Source organism: Podarcis cretensis, assembly GCF_951804945.1.
Source record: "Podarcis cretensis genome assembly, chromosome: 1".
Classification (NCBI taxonomy): Eukaryota; Metazoa; Chordata; class Lepidosauria; order Squamata; family Lacertidae; genus Podarcis; species Podarcis cretensis.
Window position 1 is genome coordinate 70,919,334 of NC_137170.1, and position 22,098 is coordinate 70,941,431.

Genomic DNA, 22,098 nt, shown 5'->3' on the forward strand with positions numbered 1-22,098 from the left:
GAACAGGAACAGGAACACGAGAGGAGCCATGTATCCATGATTTGCTGCTCATTCGCATTAAACCATAGCTAATTTAAAATATTGTTTAATCAGATGCACAAATCAAACGCCTATCTCACGAAAAATTCACACAGGAACATACATTAATAAAATGTTGCAAGAGGCTACCAAAGAGTTCAAATTCCCAGTTTCACAACAAGAACAACTTACAGTCTGGCATACATACTAAATAAGTTTTTCTGTTTCATTTTTGTTTTTTATTACAGTTTGGTACTGTTCCTTAGAAAAAACAGGGTAAATGTTACTCTTGGCAGTTTGTAATATTGATGTCATAGCACTGGGCCTGAATTTTGCAAATACTCTTTTAAAAACATATCCAGCTCTTTTCATCATTTTTCATCATGGCAAGCAGTTATAGCTTTTGTTTTAATGATACAAACAAACCGTCAGAAATATTTAATGTCAGGAAAAACCCCTTCCATTGTTTTCAGGAAATCGAAAGATTGGAGAACAAGTTAAATCAAAGCCCAGAAAGGTGGCAGCCATTGTGGGAAAAAGTCAAAGTAAATGTTAAAGAAGATACAAGGCAGGACAATGTAAGTGGCAGAAAGCACACTGATCAGTAATTGCATTCCTTCTTCAAACAAAGACTGGCAAGAGTTGTGACCAAAGCACCTTCTGAAATTGAATTCTTACCTGTTTAAAGTAAAAGTGGCAGTTTTAGATTTGCTTAGATCCGGACTTACACACAGTGGTGGTTTTCCCTTCTTCCTGGTTATTTCTAATTTTAAGAATATTGTGAAATAGTTATACTCTTTGTTTTGTCAATACATGAAGAAAATAGTATTGTCTAATGAGGTCAGCTATAGTAATTCAGCTCCTTACACTTTTAATTCACTCTGTGAATTGGTGTGCTACATGTACTCTTGCCAAAATGTTTTAATGGTCACTGTGGTTCTAACTTAAACCAGCCAGGAATCCCAGTTTAGAATGTTGCTTTGTTGAAACCTTGACTACCCCTCCATCTTAAAACTTCTTGAAATTTTATCACTTTTTCAAAGCATCGGAGACATCCTTCTGGCTCGTCAGCAATCATGTCTGCCAATCTGCATTCTTATCAAAAGAGGTCTTTGTTACATCTACCAGACAGTGGATTGGGTGAAGAACAGAACACCAACATCTCACCCTCCAATGGTGTGGAAAGGAGAGTAACTACGCTGTACAATCAGTTCACATCAAAGAATGATGAAAATAGGTAATTTGAGCGGTTAGCATATGATTCACCTCTTTTTCAGCCAGGAAGGAAAGTCACATCCATTTCTTAATCTGCTGTTTCAAACTGCAGTTCATCAAATATAACAAAAAAGTAATCAGGGTATTGAAACAATACCATATTGAAATAGAAAGCCTACAAATCGAGTACAGACAACTAGCTACTATCTCTCTTATAAATTTTGCTATTTTAAAATACTGTTTTATTCATATTATTTACATTTTTTTCTTCAAAAGAATTTTGAGGTAAATCCTTGGCTCAAAGAAGAAACGTTTCTGGGGATGTATGCTGACTATTTAATGCTTTTGAGTAATGAGATACCATTTATTAAATCTGCATTTTTATTTTCAGCTTAATTCATAAGTATGTCCAGAGTGGCTGGGGAAACTCATTAAATTATTATTTACAATCTAAGGCATCTGGCTTCTTTCCTCCTAATGGCCATATTTCATTTAGAGGCAAGATGCTAGTTGCATTAAGACTCTACACAGAGAAATAATTGCTACATAGTCTGGCATACAATACAAACAGTATTTTTGATAACAGATAAAACACTTTAAACCTCATGGTTATCCAAGGATCACACTATTCCAAATGCATTGACCTTGTAGGGATGTATGTACAATTCTCATTGAAGAAAATATGGATTTAACTGCATGGATTTAACAAGAAATATGAGGTAATTACTGATACTGATACATAAATGCTTACTTAGGTGACACTAGGGAGCTTAAGAGTAAATGCACATATATATATATTTCTTTTCTTTTCCTTAAGATCATTTGAAGGTACACTTTACAAAAGAGGAGCTTTGTTGAAAGGCTGGAAACCTCGTTGGTTTGTGCTAGATGTTACCAAACACCAAGTAAGATCTACTTCTGTTTTCTAATAGAATAATCTTATTATTCGTGCAAAATAAGTTTTGCAGAGACTGCAATAAATAATTATACCACTAGGCTGAGTGGGGGGGGGGGAGAAAGCAATTGTACTATCTGATCTCCCTGCTTACAGATGTTTCTTTAAGAGGCCTGAGTTTGGGCACCTTCAGTGAAGCAAGGAGATGCTTTCTGACGTCGGACTAGAATCTATGTTTCAGAAAAAAGCATCAAATGAACTGCTCAGTTTGTGTGTTGAGAGTTTCCACAGCACCTTGTACATAGGTCCATAAGAACTGCCTTGCTAGGTGAGACCAAAGACCTAGTCTAGTGGCTGTCAAACAGGTGCTCCTGGGAAGTAGTACCGGGCAGGGTATGGTAGCACACCCTGTTTTATTCCCAGCATTTGATCCTGAGGTACGCTGCCTCTGAACACAATAAATTCTGCAAGTTAATCACCCATGGGTGGCTCCTCAAAATACAGTCCATTCAAAATGTCTAATTATAGCTCCTGAGTTTGTAACATCTGTCTATGTTTATTATGTAATCTCTCACGCAGAGGACAGTTAGAATTTTAGGCAATCAAAGATCTTTTTGAAAAAAATGTTCTGACCCCAAGGTGAAGCTTTGGGTGCTCTGCTGCATCCCTCCTCCCCTAAAGAGACTGGAATTTATCTAGTTATTTTATTGCATTTATACCCCACCTTTAATCCAAGGAGTTAAAAGCAGCATACATGGTTTCCCCCTCCCCATTTCATCCTCACAAGAAGCCTGTGAGGTAGGTTAGGCTGAGGGAGTGGCCCAAGGTCACTCAGTAAGGTTTATGCCTCAGTGGAGATTTGAACAGTGGTCCTAGCTCTTACTTCAACACTCCTAAGTATATCACACTGGCTCTTGGGATGTATGGCCAGCACCGCTGAGTTTGTGAACTGAAGTGCCTTTGAGTGGAATTTTGAGAGCTGCCATTGAATAGTACCTAGGTTGATGTATTTCTTTGCAGAATTTATAAGCAGCAAGTTGCTCCAATATAATTGTAAATTGCAGTCCACCCAAGTCCTAGTGGTTCAAATTCTGTGAAAACTATGGCAATTGTTAGGTTCTCAAGTGTGTAATCTGTTTGTTGTTCCTTTTCATAGTGTATAATTTTCTTCTTTCGTTACTAGCTAAGATATTATGATTCTGTTGAGGATGCATGCTGCAAGGGCCATATCGATCTTGCAGAAGTAGAAAGTGTGATACCTGCTTCACCTACTATGGGTGCTCCAAAGCATGCTAACGAGAGAGCATTCTTTGATGTAAGTATATTGGACTACTTCATATTAGTACCAAAAATCCCTGCTCCCTCTGTGTGTTTGCATCTGTCTCTCAAACACACACATACACTCACACTAAGCAAACTTCATGTTTTTGAAGTTTTCATCAGATAGCCTTAGTCCCTTTTCCCATTTTAAGAAAACAACACTGCTGCTAAGGTAAGGCTCTTGATTGACGCATATTGGTTTTACTCTTGAATGCTGATAAAAGAGCACACTGGTATTCATGGCTGCATCCTTTTGAATATGAGTTTCAGCATACCTACTCAAGTGTAAGGCAAAAATGTCCTGAATATTCTGCCTGTCAAAGTAGAAATTACGCATGGCAGGACAATAATCCTGAACAGATAAATTCCCACCCCCATATCACTAACTCATTGTAATGTGTCACAGGCATGATATGCTGGATTTCTGCAATCCTCCCAAACCTTCTTTGAGGAAGAAAAGAGCCCACAGGAATAATGTTCACAAGTGTTCATACAATGCCTATACAGTTGAACCTCAGTTCCTGAACAGCTTTGTTGTCATACATTTTGGTTCTCAAACGCTGAAAACCTAGAAGTAATTGGTCCATTTCCGAATGTTTTTCGGAACCCAAATATGCAACACGGATTTTGGAAGCCATTGTCAGCCCAAATGCATGGAACTCCTCTGTAACCAAAATTGACAACTTTATATATATATATATTGGAATGAAACAAAAAGTAACCTTTTGAGGGTTATTACTTAGTATGTAAGATTTTCAAGTTGCCAGCCCAACTTTTTCTGGGAAGATGAAATACAAACAATACAATATCTCAAGAAGTATCAATTCTAGCCATTATTAAAGACTGTGTATTTTATTCTCTTTAAGAAAGACAATTCATATATTTCCAGAATATCTAAGATGTCAAATTTAAACACCCTGAAGGAGGCAAGTTTGCTGTCTGTCTTGGTAAACCTTCTAATGTCTGAAGGGGAAATGGGAACCATGAGCTGGCAGTAGTTCCTCAATAGTTGGGTCCTCCTGTCAAAAATTACAATTTATCACTGGGAGACATGTGATCTACAAACACCAAATTAATGTGTGCTGCACAAAGTATAAATTGGCCACAATAAGCTCTAAAATTATGCTTAAGAAAGTATGGAAATTGAATGCATTTTAAGGACACAATTTTCTTATCTTTACTTTTCATTTTGCAGCTGAAGACAAGTAAACGTGTATATAATTTCTGTGCCCAAGATGCACAAAGTGCCCAGCAGTGGATGGACCGAATACAGAGCTGTATTTCAGATGCATAATTAGGAATTTTGCTTTGCTGCCAACAGCAAAAAGGAAATGATTCCATATGCAAAATAAAATCACTTTGGATTATGAGAAGATTTGTTATTGCAGATCAAGCAGCCTTATATTTCAGCCATAAATACTCAAAACATCGCCTTTCCTTAACCATATAGCCTGTATTATGACTCTCCATATGGAAAACACTCAAAATCAATTAACTTCTGTGCCTGCAAAATGGTTCTCTTCAATAGAATTGCAGGCCTGATGACCAGGCTTCTTTGTACTGGGATATGCTGTTATCTCAGACTTGCTATTTGTGAACAGTTTCTTCCAAATAACCCTCTATTTTCCAGTGTTTCAGCAAGGGAGTCAATTATCAGGCTAGTAAATCTTATACAGCATTATTAAAATATTCAAGACCCATTAAGAATTGTATCCCACAGGTGCATAAACAAAATACAGTTTGCACAACTATTTTTTTCTTCTGAAAAGCCTTTCTGGGCGGCTGAGGGACCCTCCTGAAAAATGTTGGTTCTGGTTGTACAGGGCTGTATAGTGGGAAGGGGGAAGTGTCTATAATCAGGCTCATGCAAGATTCCTCAACCAAATTTCAGGTAATTTTTCCCTCCCCACTACCACCCAACACAACACAGCCCACATTTTTCAGGAGACGTCTCCAACCCTCTGAGCTGCTGCACTTCCCAAAAGATTATCCAGAGGGGATGGAAAGAATGGATTGTGCAGGCTATCCTCTAGCCCTGTAACCATGGTTTGGAAACCAATAAATATGCATGACAGAGTCTTAAGGCATTTATTCTAGACACCAAAAAAGTTTAAGAAAGGTTTCTTTCCTGATATCTTTGTCTCCAGATATATCTAGATAGTTGAAGGATACATCATTTTTTATTTACATTCTCTTTACCTGTGGCAGTAGATAAATGAAGACAACAATAAAACTGACAAAGGTCGAAACCTTCTACAAATCACTTGGGAGAAAAGCCTAAGAAATATAAAAAGTATATTAATTTATGTGCTGTTCTGCTCGTTGTAAAATGAAATAACACAATGATAAATGCACTAAACAAAACAAACACTTGCACTGAAATCCTTGAAAGCAGACATTTGAAGGATAGAGGTAAATTATTTATAGCAGAATGCTAGCTAGATAACAGTGATTACAGATAAAGAATATGTACATAATTGGGCATAATATGGTGTGATTTGATACTTTAAAAACATTTTTGCACATGAATTGGAAGAATGTTTTTAGATTTTTTACATTTGCTAACATTGTGTTTGTTCATCTTAAAAATCTTTGAGGAATGTTGTTGGTTTTTTTACAGTACAAAATTAATAACAAGTTTGACTTGGTGCAATCTGTGATGACTTTGAGTGTGGAGTCTCTAGATAGCTAACATGTCATGTTTTTGTTTTAAGTACTAATATGTTTAAATATCAAGCTAATATGTCAGAGTTTGTACATACTGGTCAGTATTTTCTAGTGTTTAGTAATGTTGCTTGTAACTTAATGGCTACATTCACATGTCATGCTAAACTATGGTCAAGTGTAACAACGACAAACCAGCGAGTGTTGGGCTTGCATGCTATTCCCTCCTCTTCTGGTGCAGCAAAGAGGAACAGCTCAAAAGCTTCCCACTCAAACTGTTTAGTCTTAACCAGGCATCCCCAAACTCAGCCCTCCAGATGTTTTGGAACTACAATTCCCATCATCCTGACCACGGGTCCTGTTAGCTAGGGATGATGGGAGTTGTAGTCCCAAAACATCTGGAGGGCTGAGTTTAGGGGTGACTGGTCTTAACTGTAATTAGTAAAAACAAGGCAATTTGAACCCATATTTTACAAAGCTGGAGTATTTTCACTAATGATAGTTAATAGCAGGTACAGTTTAGGAATTGGACAGAATATTCAATTGTGGTTGATGTAAAAGGGAAGAGGGAGCTTTCATTCTGCTCAACACAAGTGTGCTAGAGGTGAGGAAGGGAGCATATTAGCCCAAGGCTCATTGTGGCTTTTCATTCTAACATCAAACCATGGTTTACAATCTCATGTGAACTGGGTCACTACCAACTAACCAAACTGACTTCATTTATAGAATTTCAGTTACTGAAATTGTTTACCTTTTTTTAAAAAAAAAACCACTACTTTTTCTATATTTTTTAAAGTAAATAGTGAATACAGATTTCACATTGTACTCAGACTAGGAAATAAATCTGTTTTAAATACATTGGAATCCCAAAAACAAACAGGAATGAAGGATTTTTCTAGCATTTTCAGCCAATAAACCACCACCTATGAAAAATGGTGTTTGCACATTCATGTATTTTTCTTTGTATATGAAGTACTTTTATATGTACTTTGTATAATTATTCTGTTCTATAGTTGTTTAAAATGTACACTACTTCTATGGTTGTAACTAGCCAATTTTAATTATTTTATGTATGTTACATAACTAGTATATGCTAACCAACTTGTAATAAAGATACTTCTTAAGAAAGCATCCCTTCTTTCCTCTACTGAGTGGTATACAATAATACCTTGCCTCATATAACTGTACAGTTAAATTATATTCCAAATAACCCTGTAATAAAATTCATATTTTTATACAGGCAAGTGCCATCTTGTATGTGGAAAAGACTTGTTCTTAAGTGTGTTTTATCATTATTAAACTCACAACATTCCATTAATACTACAGGCGGCCAGTAATATTTCACTTTAATTACTTGCTTAGAAAAGTTGTGCTTCTGTATTAAGTGAATACAAAAAAAAAATAAATCTACATGCAACATGAATATGGATACAATATACAAATGGCATGTTCACCAGAACTGCCATAGGAAGGCTTAGACATCTGGCATTTTCCGTTGTCTACAGGAAAATAGTAGGTTTAGGAGGCCTTTTCATTGAGTATTAATACTTCATCAAAAAAATTATTCTAAGTATGCCCTCCAATTTATCTTTAAATGTGCCCAAAACACACTGTAATTTAGGGCATAGCTGCCAACAGCAAGATTTTGTGAAATTAATATGATAAAAAATAGAGCAAGTAAATTATATAGCCCATAAACTGGTGACATTTTCTATTCAGTGCACTATTCTTGGGTTTCTTTGCATGCAATATAAACATCTTATGGTAGTAACCTTTGTACTTGTTTTGTTATTTTCCTAATGTTCAAATGTTTCACAATCTTTCACATCTCAGATATTAAATTTAATGTAGATAACATAATTTTGAGTAGATTTTCTCATGAAGTGTTGGCAGCGGATGCAGAAGACGCTCAGACCATCTCCTCCACATCTGCTGCTTGATTGTCACTTTGACCTGTGATGTTCTTGCATGACAGTTTGGCTCTGCAAAGGGGTTTGGTTTCCTAGAATGGCCAGCCAGCTCTGACCTGGCAGTTCCTAATAGCAGGCACCTTTATCTGCCTTAATCATCAGCTCCACAGGGATTCTGTAGGGTCGTCCTCAAACTAATGATTGCCTAGTTGGTTTGACTTGTTGATTGGGTTGATTCCTGGGTGAAAGGCCTAACCCAGTATTTTGATTGAGAGGCAGAGTGCTGGGAAATGGTGACCTGATAAGAACATGGCAACCATTCATGGACACATCCACAAGATGGCAATGTCGGTGGCAATGTGATCTGTTGGGCAATTGTGTTGGGAGCTTCTTATTCAGGGTCCTGAGATTTGGAAGCGAATGTGTATGAGTCGAGATGTGAGACACAGTAGAGGAGAAGAGACTGATGGTAACCCTATACAAGTGACCACAGGTAGGGGGGGCCATTGGGTGTATAGGTGATCTAGATGACTATACAGGCCATTCATTACAAGCACCTGGTGCCAACTGAGTTGGTGCTACTGTTTAGTTTGATTACAAATGAAGGAACCTGTCTAGCCTGTATTACTAAGACCTGGGTGAGTTGGGCAGAGTGGATCTGATTCAAGGTTTAACAGATATCTGGTGCAGCATCCACCTTGTTTGGAGGTCCAGAGAAGGGGAGTCTCTGTGGCCCATAGAGTTTGTGTCTTGTTCACCAGGAAGCCTTTCCATCCTGCAGTGGGCTACGAAGGCCTGTACCTTGGTAGCCTCAAGGTGTGGTGTTGGGAGAATTCCATGGCACTGGTTCTGGTAGCTCAATAGCTCTATCAAGTGTAGGGTAAGATCAAAACTTCATGTTCTCCATGAAATCCACGGGGCTGTTCAAAGTTGTCAGCAGCCCAATGCATAGGATGTCACATACATACCCTGATTTGGTCTTTACCTCAGGGTGTGAGGGGTGGTGGTCTGAATATGGGTGGAGAGGGAGAGGTTTGAATTAACCTTTGTCATGGTCAGACATGGTTATGTTTGGTCTTACATCATGTGTCTTCCTCCTACAGTGGTGAGGGGTCCTTCATAGTGTCCACTGCCAAAGACTTGTGGAATTAGAGGAATTTATTAATGCTTTGGGGGATTTTCCAGAAGTCAAAGCCTGCAATCCTGCTAAGACCTTCATTTTACTATGGAATAGCAGCAATCCAGCTGCAAACACTCTTGAAGGAAGCTGATTATCTTGACGCATTTCAGTTTGGGTTCAAGCCCAGCTTTGAGACAAAACAGGCCTTGGATGGATGACCCTGTTTGTTTGTTTGTTTGTTTGTTTGTTTCACAACATAAAAATACATTACTTATCTCTCAGTGGCTTTCAATACACTGATCATGGCATCCTCCTGGACTGTCTCTGAGTTAGGAGTTGGTGGCATTGTGTTGCTGTGGATCCCTAATTCTTTCTTTTGTTTTAAAATACTTTTATTATACTGTTTTATATTGTATTGTTGCTTTAATGATATTGTTTATTGTTTTTAAAATCTCAAAGTGGTGTACAACACAAAAAGTATTAAATTGTTTATAAATGCTTTTACATAAAACAAAAAATAAATACTGTCCTGCCCCTTCCAGCATTAGTTGTTTTTTTTGGGGGGGGATTATTATGTTTCTATGTATAACTGCCTTTCTTGATTTTTCTTCTCACTTGCAGCATCCTGCTACATCACTATTCCACAGAAATTTCTCTCTCACACATACACACACATATTTGCAGGGCACATACACAACTAGTTTTTTTTATAAAAAAGATGGCAAACTGCAAAGTACTGTAAAGCCCATTTCACACATGACAGAGAACTATGAACTAGCTCTGCATGATAAGCCATTTGTGTGAGTGATTCTGTTCAGTATTCAGGTGAGTTTAACTGTGCTGTTTAAGCCCTTCTGATGTACATCCTAGTGCCCTAATCGCTGCACAGAAAAAAATGTTTTTTTAATTTAAAAGGTACATCCAGAATTAGAGCATACTAAAATGAATATGAAAGAGTGAGAGAACTAAAAACAGGAATGAAAATAGGAGACTGAGAAGGAAAGAGAGCAAATATAAAATGGGCTACTTTGAAAAACAGCTGGAAAAGCAGGTGCTAATTAAAAGGTAAAGGGACCCCTGACCCTTAAGTCCATTCGCAGATGACTCTGGGGTTGCAGCGCTCATCTCACTTTATTTGCCAAGGGAGCTGGCATACACTTGTGGGTCATGTGGCCAGCATGACTAAGCCACTTCTGGCGAACCAGAGCAGTGCATGGAAACACCATTTACCTTCCCGCCGGAGCGGTACCTATCTATCTAATTGCACTTTGACGTGCTTTTGAACTGGTAAGTTGGCAGGAGCAGGGAGCGAGCAACGGGAGCTCACCCCGTTGCAGGGATTCAAACCGCCAACCTTCCGACTGGAAAGCCCTAGGCTCTGTGGTTTAACCCACAGCGCCACCCATGTCCCATAGGTGTTAATTAGGAAGCACAAATTAGGAGCAACAATGTTAGAATGGAAACGTGCTACCTGGATATGTGAAATTATTGCTATAGGAGCAAAAGCTAATGAGTTTGTTTGAATTTATCTCGTGTAAATTGCACTTTACAGATATAACAATACAGAAAGAGTGTTTGTATCACCTTGTATCTCTTCAGTTGCAAAGCCTGTTGTCAGATCACATCTTCAGCTCCAAGTCATTGTGCATGTGCTGGTCTAAGACCTGCAAAATAGGCCCAGATACTGGCTTAGCATGCTACTGCGACAACATCAATACATTATTTACAATGACATTTCACTTATTTTGCTTCACCCTCTCCATTTTCCAGCTGGAATAAAATAACTGTGCATCATTATACTATGTGTGTCATACTAATCGATTTCCTCTTCCTATCTCAAGCACAGGATTGTCAGTAATTAATTGGAAACACAGTAAGCCGACCTACAGCATCCTAAATCTGTGAATCAAAGTACACTAAATACAAAAAGTTAACAGATGTGGGGGAAGTGGTTTAGGATAAAGTTTAGCATCACCATCTATGCATGTAATTTTCTCATGCTTTGTTAGTATGGTGATTTCATTATTAACATTCCAATACGTACAACCCATCATAGCCAGGCAGTTATCTTTATTTGATCTTTAAGTGTCCTTGGGCTGAATACAAGTGACTGCACACAGTGTTATTATTTTTCATATCTGCTATCATGCAAGAGTTTTGGCTCTTTATGGCTACCAAATGGTCACTTCAGAAAGTTGAAATGCTGAGCTGGAATTTAAAAAAAATTAAAAAATCCCTGTTCATTCCAGGAATAACTATCACACCTTCTACCTGGCCTGCTGCCACATGATGTTCATTTCTTTCCAAACATTTGGCTCCCATATGATCTAAAGTCTAGTTCTGTAACCACATTCTTAAACAACAACAATATATTGCCATGTTCCACCCACCAATGTGCATGATTCCTAATATTGCATCCATATGAGAACATTACAGATGGTTAAAGTCCATTTTTGTAACTGCCACTGTGTGATGGTGCAGTACAACATATTTATTCTAGATCCTTTTGCAAATATTAAACCCCACTTTCACTTGGTGAACTTCAACCATTTTTACCTTTGCCCTAGTTGAATCATCCTTCTTTGCTTTGCATTCTTTTCCCTGCGTTACATGATATTATTACATAAAAGCTTTATTTATGTGGCTAGCAAATAGATTGCCAAATAATTTTGGCTAATATTTAGATTTAGTGTCACTTAGAAAGGACTGTATTTTGACATTGTGTTATGTGGATGGAACATATCTGAGGCTGGCATTTAGCAGATGCAGGCTGGGCCAATAGGGAGTTGTTTTAATGGACTATTTTAAATCTTTTAAAAATTATTACTTGTTTAAAATATGAACCTAAAATATGAACAGTAATGCAGAATCTACCTTGTTGTTGTTTAGTCGTTTAGTCGTGTCCGACTGTTTGTGACCCCATGGACCAGAGCACGCCAGGCACTCCTGTCTTCCACTGCCTCCCGCAGTTTGGTCAGAAGAATCTACCTACAATCACATTTATTTTTTAGAGAAGAGCAGAGCAATCCACTCCCTGCTCCCCCACTTTATGCCAGACTTGGGAGTAGGGGCTGGATTGAGCAGAGGCATCACTCCACTCGGCCCTCTTGGCTGAGCCGGACAGCCAACCTGAGTGATACAAACATCATCCCATCAAGGCTGATTTTCCTCCTGCCAAATACCTTCCCTCTTTGGGGTATCTCCTGCAGAGCATTGAGGAAAGCCTCCATGTCTAAAATGTTGGCATCTTCTGTCTCGTGAGTCAACGAGTACACCTCCACCCAAACGGCTGCATTAGCAGCAATAAAGTGCCCTCCCCGGGACACAAGCCTGGACAGTGTGTATGGAAGTCCTGGGCTGCCCAGACAACAAGACCCGCCCCCTGGCCTTGTTGGTGTGGTCCAAAGGAAAGCAGAGCAATACATTTGTTTTGTGACCTGGTTTTGTTCTCATTTTTCTCCTTTTAAGCTTTACTTACGCTTTTTGAACTGTATGTAAAAACGCAAATAAAAATTACTTAAGAATTTTTTCCCCCAGGCTTTACATCTGAACCAGGCCTAAAACACATCTTTCTTTAATTATGTCAAACAGCACAGCTAGTAGCGTCCTATGGCAGATGGTCTTTATTTTAGGACAACTTGTGGCCCCAGCAAGCAAAGTGCCATGCAAGGACACTGGGAAAGCAAGGGGGCAACAGGAACAAAAACCATGTATGATGTCTGACATGTTGTTTTGTGGGAAGCTCTCTTGGCAAACATTGCTACATTAATTAGGAATGAACTACCACTTTTGCTTTGCTGATTCACAACCTTGTGTGGGTGTGTTAAGATATATACAAGAAGGTTTGAATCAACTTATTTTTCTGGAGTTGCATAACATCTTGCATGTTTGACAGATCTGGGTCCAGAGATTTTCTTGAGATCCTTTTTACTATTAGTTTTATAATTGCACAAATTATGGCTTTCCTACTTTCTGTATTTTTTCAGCCCAAGCTTTATTTTTGTAAGTTTCTTCCAACTTTTCTGTGCAGAACATGGCTCCACCTTCCTTAGACAAACACCAGCTGTAAAGCACTGCTGCATACTTTGACCTGCGCTTGAAGATAATACCGAAACATCCGTATTTGGAATTTTACAATTGAAAGACCCTGCAATGAACCTCCAATAAACTAAAATAAATAAACAGAAGGATTACATTCTGAATTGGGGCAAAATAGCAGATCAGGTTGCTTTTAAAGTTCCGGATGTATAAGCATGTGACCTGTCATAGCTACCACTTGTTGTCACATGGTTTCAAGCAGTCTATTTCCAAACCTTGGTGGGTGAGTAGTGAGCTATGGCATCTTCTAGTTCCCTTGGTCTTTATTTGATGAAATATCAAAAGCACTGAACATTTTCTTTTCCCGTCTAAGGTTTAAAATAGCTTATAGTGATGACACTTATATGAATTATCACTTCACTTTACTGAAAGTGAAGTTAGTTTCTTGCATAAATATTCTCTGGAGAGAGCAGATTCATACTCAGTGTGGGTCACTTCTATGTAATTGGTCCCACGTTGCATTGCTAACAACTGAATCAGGAAGCCATTGGTAGTTTCCACCTGCCATTGTGAGATTGTCCTCCTAAGAATGACCTCTGGGGCAACCTAGTTGTCAGGAGCCGAGGCTGCCATCTTGATAACACAGCACACAAGTCGTAATTAGCTTGAAAATTTATTGCAATACAAACAATTAGCCTTGGATGTCTAACTGAGCATTTGCTTTACGAGTCAGTTGACCTTTCTGGGGAATGTTTCCGGGTTCTGCAGAATATCCTGAACCTATGACCCTTATACTTCTGGGTTTGTTTTCTGCCTAAGACCTTTCCCATACTTCTGTTCTTTGGGCTCCAGGGGTTAATTAACTCCTCTTCCAGTGATGAAAAGCTACCCCTCCTGTTTTCCGAAGCTGCCTGTGCTTCTTGAGCGAGCTGACTTCTCTCCTCCCACTCTCTGCTGACACCTTATCTACATTCCATTCTGTGTCAGGGGAGGGGAATTTCCCCATATTTGAATGATCTTGATGAGTGAGCTGCATTTTCATTGTGGCAGGTACTTGAGGAACCACCTTAGCCAGCCATGTCACCAGAAGGTCTTGGTACCAGATGGATAACATCAAGACACATTAACTTCGAGTCCCTTTTATTTGGCAGTATCAGAAATGTATGAGAAAATCATTTCTTTTTCACTTCCTCCAGAAACTTTTACAATAAACCTTTCGGCTGCTGCATAGAGACATTCAATTTTTGTCCTGATTCTTTGTGGTCAATAAATTGCCCTGGGGAAAACTTTATGTCCACTTTGTCATAAATAAGGATAACCACATCCGGCAGTAGTGGACTCTTATGTTTTTTTTAAACCAAGTATGCACTTAGAACAAATGACCTAATCATCTTCCCTGGCCTAGACAAGTTATGGAGCTCCACAACTGAGCTGCATCATCTTTGCCAAGCATCATCTTTGCCAAGCATTTTGCCAAGCATGCAAAAGGAAGGGAGATAGTAGTAATGGGGGACTTCAATTACCCGGATATTTGCTGGATGTCAAACTCAGCCAAGAGCATAAGGTCAAACAGATTCCTCACTGGCCTTGCAGACAACTTCGTTGTCCAGAAAGTGGGAGAAGCAACAAGAGGAACAGTCATTTTAGATCTGGTCCTAACCAATGTTGATGACCTGGTTAGTGGGGTAGAAGTGGAAGGATCATTAGGCGCGAGTGATCATGCTCTTCTGAAGTTTACTATACAGCGGAAAGGAGCAGCCAAGCATACTAGGACTCAATTTCTTGACTTTAAGAAAGCCGACTTCATAAAACTTAGGGAAGTGCTGGGTGAGATCCCATGGACAGTAATACTAAAAGGAAAGGGAGTTCATGATGGCTGGGAGTTTGTTAAGAGGGAGATAGTAAAAGCACAACTTCAGGCAATACCAATGAGACGGAAACATGGAAGGTGCCTAAAGAAGCCAGGGTGGCTATCTAAAGAACTTTTAACTGAGTTAAGATTAAAAAAGGATGTGTACAAAAATGGAAAAGGGGGGGAAACCACCAAAGAGGAATTCAAACAAATAGCCAGCACGTGTAGACACAAAGTCAGAAAAGCTAAAGCACAGAATGAACTCAGGCTTGCTAGAGAGGTTAAAAGCAACAAAAAAGGCTTTTATGGGTATGTTTGTAGCAAAAGGAAGAACAAAGAAACAGTGGGATCACTCAGAGGAGAAGATGGTGAAATGCAAACAGGGGACACAAAAAGAGCTGAACTCCTCAATGCCTTCTTTGCCTCAGTCTTCTCCGATAAAGAAAACAATGCCCGACCTGAAGAATTTGGAGCAAATGATTCAGCAGAGGAAGCACAGCCCAGAATAACTAAGGAGATAGTACAAGAATACTTGGCTAGTTTAGATGTATTCAAGTCTCCAGGGCCAGATGAACTGCATCCAAGAGTATTAAAAGAACTGGCAGATGTGATCTCAGAACCACTGGCAGTCATCTTTGAGAATTCCTGGAGAACAGGCGAAGTCCCGGCAGACTGGAGGAGGGCAAATGTTGTCCCTATTTTCAAAAAGGGGAAAAGAGAGGACCCAAATAATAACCGCCCAGTCAGTCTGACATCAATACCGGAGAAGATTCTGGAGCAGATCATTAAGCAAACAGTCTGTGAGCACCTAGAAAGGAATACTGTGATCACCAATAGTCAGCATGGATTTCTGAAAAATAAGTCATGTCAGACTAACCTGATCTCGTTTTTTGACAGAATTACAAGCCTGGTAGATGAAGGGAACGCAGTGGATGTAGCCTACCTTGATTTCAGCAAGGCATTTGACAAGGTGCCCCATGATATTCTTGTAAAGAAGCTGGTAAAATGTGGACTTGACTATGCTACCACTCAGTGGATTTGTAACTGGCTGACTGACCAAACCCAAAGGGTGCTCATCAATGGTTCCTCTTCATCCTGGAGAAGAGTGACTAGTGGGGTGCCACAGGGTTCTGTCTTGGGCCCTGTCTTATTCAACATCTTTATCAACGACTTGGATGATGGACTCAAGGGCATCCTGATCAAATTTGCAGATGACACCAAACTGGGAGGGGTGGCTAACACCCCAGAGGACAGGATCACACTTCAAAATGACCTTGACAGATTAGAGAACTGGGCCAAAACAAACAAGATGAATTTTAACAGGGAGAAATGTAAAGTATTGCACTTGGGCAAAAAAAATGAGAGGCACAAATACAAGATGGGTGACACCTGGCTTGAGAGCAGTACATGTGAAAAGGATCTAGGAGTCTTAGTTGACCACAAACTTGACATGAGCCAACAGTGTGACGCGGCAGCTAAAAAAGCCAATGCAATTCTGGGCTGCATCAATAGGACTATAGCATCTAGATCAAGGGAAGTAATAGTGCCACTGTATTCTGCTCTGGTTAGACCTCACCTGGAGTACTGTGTCCAGTTCTGGGCACCACAGTTCAAGAAGGACACTGACAAACTGGAACGTGTCCAGAGGAGGGCAGCCAAAATGGTCAAAGGCCTGGAAACGATGCCTTATGAGGAATGGCTAAGGGAGCTGGGCATGTTTAGCCTGGAGAAGAGGAGGTTAAGGGGTGATATGATAGCCATGTTCAAATATATAAAAGGATGTCACATAGAGGAGGGAGAAAGGTTGTTTTCTGCTGCTCCAGAGAAGCGGACACGGAGCAATGGTTCCAAACTACAAGAAAAAAGATTCCACCTAAACATTAGGAAGAACTTCCTGACAGTAAGAGCTGTTCAACAGTGGAATTTGCTGCCAAGGAGTGTGGTGGAGCCTCCTTCTTTGGAGGTCTTTTAAGCAGAGGCTTGACAACCATATGTCAGGAGTGCTCTGATGGTGTTTCCTGCTTGGCAGGGGGTTGGACTCGATGGCCCTTGTGGTCTCTTCCAACTCTATGATTCTATGGTTCTATGATTCTATGATCTATATTGCCCACCCACCCCATGCTGTTTCCCAGTTCTAGTATTATTGGTGTGAGACTCAACCAAAGAGGAGCAGTGCCTGAAATGCATTAAGTACAACTGCAGCTGTACTTATGAAAAGTCCTTTATAATTTCCTCAGTCAGATCTTGGTGTCATATCCAATTCAAACATTCAAGTGTGGGAGATGTCCCATATAGGGCTACATCGCCTTAGGATGCATGTATATGGGATGCATATTGGAAAGTGTTCCCCATGTTAACATCTTCCTGAGCATGGAGAACTTTCATCATGAAGGCTTCTAGCCTCCCTTTTCATTGAGGGGTAAGCTTTCTAAAGCTTTCTGGGAGTTTTATTTTACTACAGCCTAGGAGTGGGGAACCTATGGAGGTCTAGATCAGTGTTTCCCAACCTTGGGTCTCCAGCTGCTTTTGGACTACAACTGCCATCATCCCTAGCTAGCAGTACCAGTGGTCAGGGGTGGTGGAAAATGTTGTCCGAAAACAGCTAGAGACCAAAGGTTGGGAAACAAAACACTGGTCTAGATATTGATGAACTACAACTTCCATAAACCCTAACAATTAGCCATGGGTGGCTGTAGTTAATGGCAGCCAGAGTACAGAATTTAGAGGACCAGAGGTTGTCCAGCCCTGCTGCATACAGCTTTGCCACTGTCATTGTTATGTCCTACGTTTGGTGTCCTGGGGATGAATCCTTGCATACGTGTTCAACATTTGAGTACTGTCAAGTTATCGATGAAAAAACCACCACATATAAAACAACAAAGAAATCACCTGCCATCACTTCAGATGCACTGCCATTCATATATTTAGCTAAGCACCACTGAGATAATGTGCTATCACATAATGTGATAATCCAGCAACATTAAACACGTGTATACAGTCCTAAATGGTATCCTTCATTTTATCCAGTCATGCAGCCAGGTGGACATTTAAGTGCTTAAACTCATTCATGGCAGCAAAGCTTGATATTTCAGAATACAGTATTTCAGCAGTGAGCCAAAGAATCTTCAGTTCATACATTCTTGGATACTGTTTTGTCTGTGTGGTTCATGGGTTAAATATGACTTTCTGCCTGCCTGCTTCAAAGTTGTTTTCATCAAGGGGGAGCTGGGAGAGCATTTTGATCTCAATCATTTACAATAGATGATGCCTGTCAACCTGTCAGACTCCCTTATTATCTTTCTATTATATTTTACCGATACCATCCTCTGTTACTACCAGGACCTGGCTTCAAGTAAATTATGAGTAGTCCAGTTATACCATTGTCTTCACTTCTTCCCCAATTCCAGGAAAACAAAAGAGTTCTTTTTCTAAATAAAGTAGAGTGGCAATTCCTCAAGGTTCGGAAATCTTTGTGACTGAATATCCAGCTGCCTCTAAAATTTATCACCTAAATCATCTGTAGCCAGACAGAAGATAGAAAACGAATGGTCTCGGGGAGGGAAACTGAGCTGCATACACTGTTTGGCAAAAACCAGGATTAGGGCTGGGCGATATCTGGTTGTCAACATTGTGATGTATCAATAGCTAAATACCACGATATGCTGATACATCATGATGTCTGGAATGTACCTTAGCTGCTTCTTCACCCAGCACTATTGAGCAAGCCCCAATGCTTCTCCAGCTCACGCAAACCAGAGGGGCATTGGGGCTTTGTTAAACCACTCAGGGTGAGCCTCCATATCGCTCCAGCTCACGCGAGCTGTGTGGGGACTTGCAGAGTGAGCCTGAAAAGGTGCTTGCCCAGAACCTTCTTAGGCTCCATCTGCACCTTTGCCATCTGCAGGTAATTTAAGCTGCCACAATATACTGTATTGTCAGCTGAAAAACCTGTATTGGAATCTGAACCCGTTTCAGACAATTTACCAATGCATCACCCAGCTCTAGCCAGGATATGGAATATCTTATAAGGCAAGGAATCTGCCCTTTTTCATTTAACCTTCTCATACAGTTTCCAACCTATACAGTTCCCTTGGTGTGTAAGTATGTTTTTTCATACCCATGAACACACTGGACCTAGAAGTTCTCTTATACCACTCTGAAACCTGATTTAACAATGCCACTTCAGTTTCCTGAAAATATAAGAACTGTTGTCCCTCTTAATACCCAGAAGTTTTAGGAACAAATTGCTAATGGAGAGTTCTTAGTCACTGTCCCATCTGCGTCCTAAATAAACTGAACAAGCCTGACCAGTGGCAGGAAACTGAACACTGGCAGGCTTGGAAATCTCTCCAGGTTCTTGATCTTTTATTCTCTTCAGAGCAGCTGATCCCTTCCTCCAGGGCCTGAATCCAATTTTTTCCAAAAAAACATTGTCCAAGTAAGTTGATTCTAATCTACTCCAGACTTGTGGCACATGATAAAGTGCCAGCCGTCTCTCATTTTGTGGTAGGGATGTGTACAGCAGCCTGAAAAGTTGCGATTGAGGAAGATGAAGCAGATCCAGGAACAAAGTTAAGCTAGTTCTGCAACAGTGTGTAAAAGGCATGTCCTTGACCACTCCACCTGGTATATTAACAAAGTCAACATGCCCCAAAGGTCAAGGTACAATCTCTAAATGCAACGTGCAGTTGCTACAGCAGCTCCTCCAGCATAAACGTTTGTGTGTTAGCCCTCAGCTGGACTACTTTGTGATTTTAGGACAAGCCTATTTATTTGCAGAGTATGTTTCGTGCACCCAGTATTGTTGTCATTCAGTAAACTTCAGTTTGAAATGCTCACACTAATAGATTTTCCAGGTTTTAATTGCTGCAGAGCTAAATGTGTACCAGAATACAGATCATGATTTATTTATTTTATATATGTACATACCCCCTCATTCTATGCAAAAATTCTTTCAGGGTGGCTTACATAAATCTACCAAAAAAGAAAAGTGAAAAAATACAACCGATTTCAAAAATACAACATTAGCAAATAAACAGCAGGATAAAAGCATCAGTTCCCTTAAAGGGAAAGGGTTGTGGTTCAGTGGCAGAGCATGTGGCTTGTATGTAAAAGATCACTGCTTCAATCCCTGGCCTCTCCAGACAGAGAAGGGAGAAACCTCTGCCTGAAACCCTGAAAGGCTGCTGCTGCCTGTCAGTGTAGACAGTGTGGAGCTTTGTGGACCTAAGGTCTGACTCACTATAAGGCAGCTTCCTATGTTCTTAACTGAAACAGTTCCATTATGTGTTAGAAATTAAAAGTGCCAGAAAGATAACTGAGGCGACTCTTCCATAAACAGAATGCCAAAACCAATAAAGCTCCTCTCAGCTGACAGGGGCACTTAGACAATGGCCTTCAAATATTACCCTGAGTAGGTTCATGTTCAAATCACCAAGTCTTCAGGTACCAATAGATGTATAGAGCTTTAAAGTTAAGCACCAATATTTTCCTCAAATATATAATGTATTTATTATGTTGTAAGCTGCCTAGAATGCTGTGGGTTAAACCACAGAGCCTAGGATTGCCGATCAGAAGGTCGGCGGTTTGAATCCCCACAACGGGGTGAGCTCCCATTGCTCGGTCCCAGCTCCTGCCAACCTAGCAGTTCGAAAGCACGTCAAAGTGCAAGTAGATAAATAGGTACCGCTCCAGCAGGAAGGTAAACGGCGTTTCCGTGCACTGCTCTGGTTTGCTAGAAGCGGCTTAGTCATGCTGGCCACATGACCCGGGAGCTGTCTGCGGACAAACGCCAGCTCCCTCGGCCAATAGAGCGAGATGAGCACCGCAACCCCAGAGTCGGTCACGACTGGACCTAATGGTCAGGAGCCCCTTTACCTTTAAGCTGACTAGAAATGATGCTGTCCAATAAGACAGCTTAGAAAACTTTAAAATAAAATGGACTAGGAGGGTAGTGCAGTGATTTCAACACTGACAAAATGTGTGCTTGCACTTAGCAGCCATGTTGTGGACAACCTGCAAATGTGGCCCCATTAGAGTAGCCTAACCAAAGATGCCTGCTTCTTGGAAGGAAACCAATGACAAACCTAGACAGCATCTTAAAAAGCAGAGACATCACCTTGCCAACAAAGGTCCGTATAGTTAAAGCTATGGTTTTCCCAGTAGTGATGTATGGAAGTGAGAGCTGGACCATAAAGAAGGCTGATCGCTGAAGAATTTATGCTTTTGAATTATGGTGCTGGAGGAGACTCTTGAGAGTCCCATGGACTGCAAGAAGATCAAACCTATCCATTCTTAAGGAAATCAGCCCTGAGTGCTCACTGGAAGGACAGATCCTGAAACTGAGGTTCCAATACTTTGGCCACCTCATGAGAAGAGAAGACTCCCTGGAAAAGACCCTGATGTTGGGAAAGATGGAGGGCACAAGGAGAAGGGGACAACAGAGGAAGAGATGGTTGGACAGTGTTCTTGAAGCTATCAGCATGAGTTTGACCAAACTGCGGGAGGCAGTGGAAGACAGGAGTGCCTGGCGTGCTCTGGTCCATGGGGTCACGAAGAGTCGGACATGACTAAGCGACTAAATAACAACAACAACAACAACAACCTGGAAGTTACCAGAGCATGAATTACCAAACATTATTCATTCATGCCAACAAATTTAAATGGGGAAATAATGCTACTTTTCTGGGTAGAAATGCTCTACATTCAGCAAATTTATTAAATTTGTTTTTATCTTGCACACACCACCATTTAGGGTTCATTGTGCAATTTCATGTTCTACAATGTATAAAGCATGGACTTGGGTTTATACTCTTAGACTAGTTAAGGATGGATTCCGAAAGACCCAGCAGATCTATAGCCTACATTTTACAATGTAGTACGGTGTAGTTGAATAAGTCCCCTTTTATATAGAAGCATCTCAAAACATATGAATATTTCTGCAAGGTAAAAATCAATATACTTAATCAACCTCACCAATTCTCCCCAAGTTTTATGCTCACCTTAGACAAAGCCCACCCACTCCTCAAATTTTCTCTTCCTAGAAGTAATACAGTCTTTCGGTACT

General features: G+C 40.2%; 1 protein-coding gene and 1 long non-coding RNA gene across 7 annotated transcripts in view; one reads left to right on the top strand and one right to left on the bottom strand.

Annotated features, from left to right (window-relative positions):
- Positions 1-9,845, top strand: part of SBF2 (SET binding factor 2) — a 221,121-nt gene extending 211,276 nt beyond the window's left edge. For both annotated transcript variants that reach the window (XM_079965647.1, XM_079965648.1), the window contains 7 exons: positions 492-596; positions 1,062-1,255; positions 2,051-2,138; positions 3,312-3,443; positions 4,644-8,540; positions 8,577-9,022; positions 9,133-9,845. In XM_079965647.1, the coding sequence (XP_079821773.1) occupies positions 492-596; positions 1,062-1,255; positions 2,051-2,138; positions 3,312-3,443; positions 4,644-4,742 (618 nt within the window). In that variant the 3' untranslated portion in view covers positions 4,743-8,540; positions 8,577-9,022; positions 9,133-9,845. The remainder of the gene's footprint in view (positions 1-491; positions 597-1,061; positions 1,256-2,050; positions 2,139-3,311; positions 3,444-4,643; positions 8,541-8,576; positions 9,023-9,132) is intronic.
- The window catches only part of LOC307210877, a 63,530-nt gene continuing 46,954 nt past the window's right edge, over positions 5,523-22,098 (bottom strand). For 4 of the 5 annotated variants that reach the window (XR_013836190.1, XR_013836192.1, XR_013836193.1 and 1 more), the window contains 2 exons: positions 10,727-10,806; positions 5,523-5,725 (listed from right to left, as the gene is read on the bottom strand). This is a non-coding gene — a long non-coding RNA (uncharacterized lncRNA). Of the gene's footprint in view, positions 5,726-10,726; positions 10,807-12,016; positions 12,131-22,098 lie in introns of all 5 variants that reach the window. The other variant, XR_013836191.1, reaches the window with a different exon arrangement.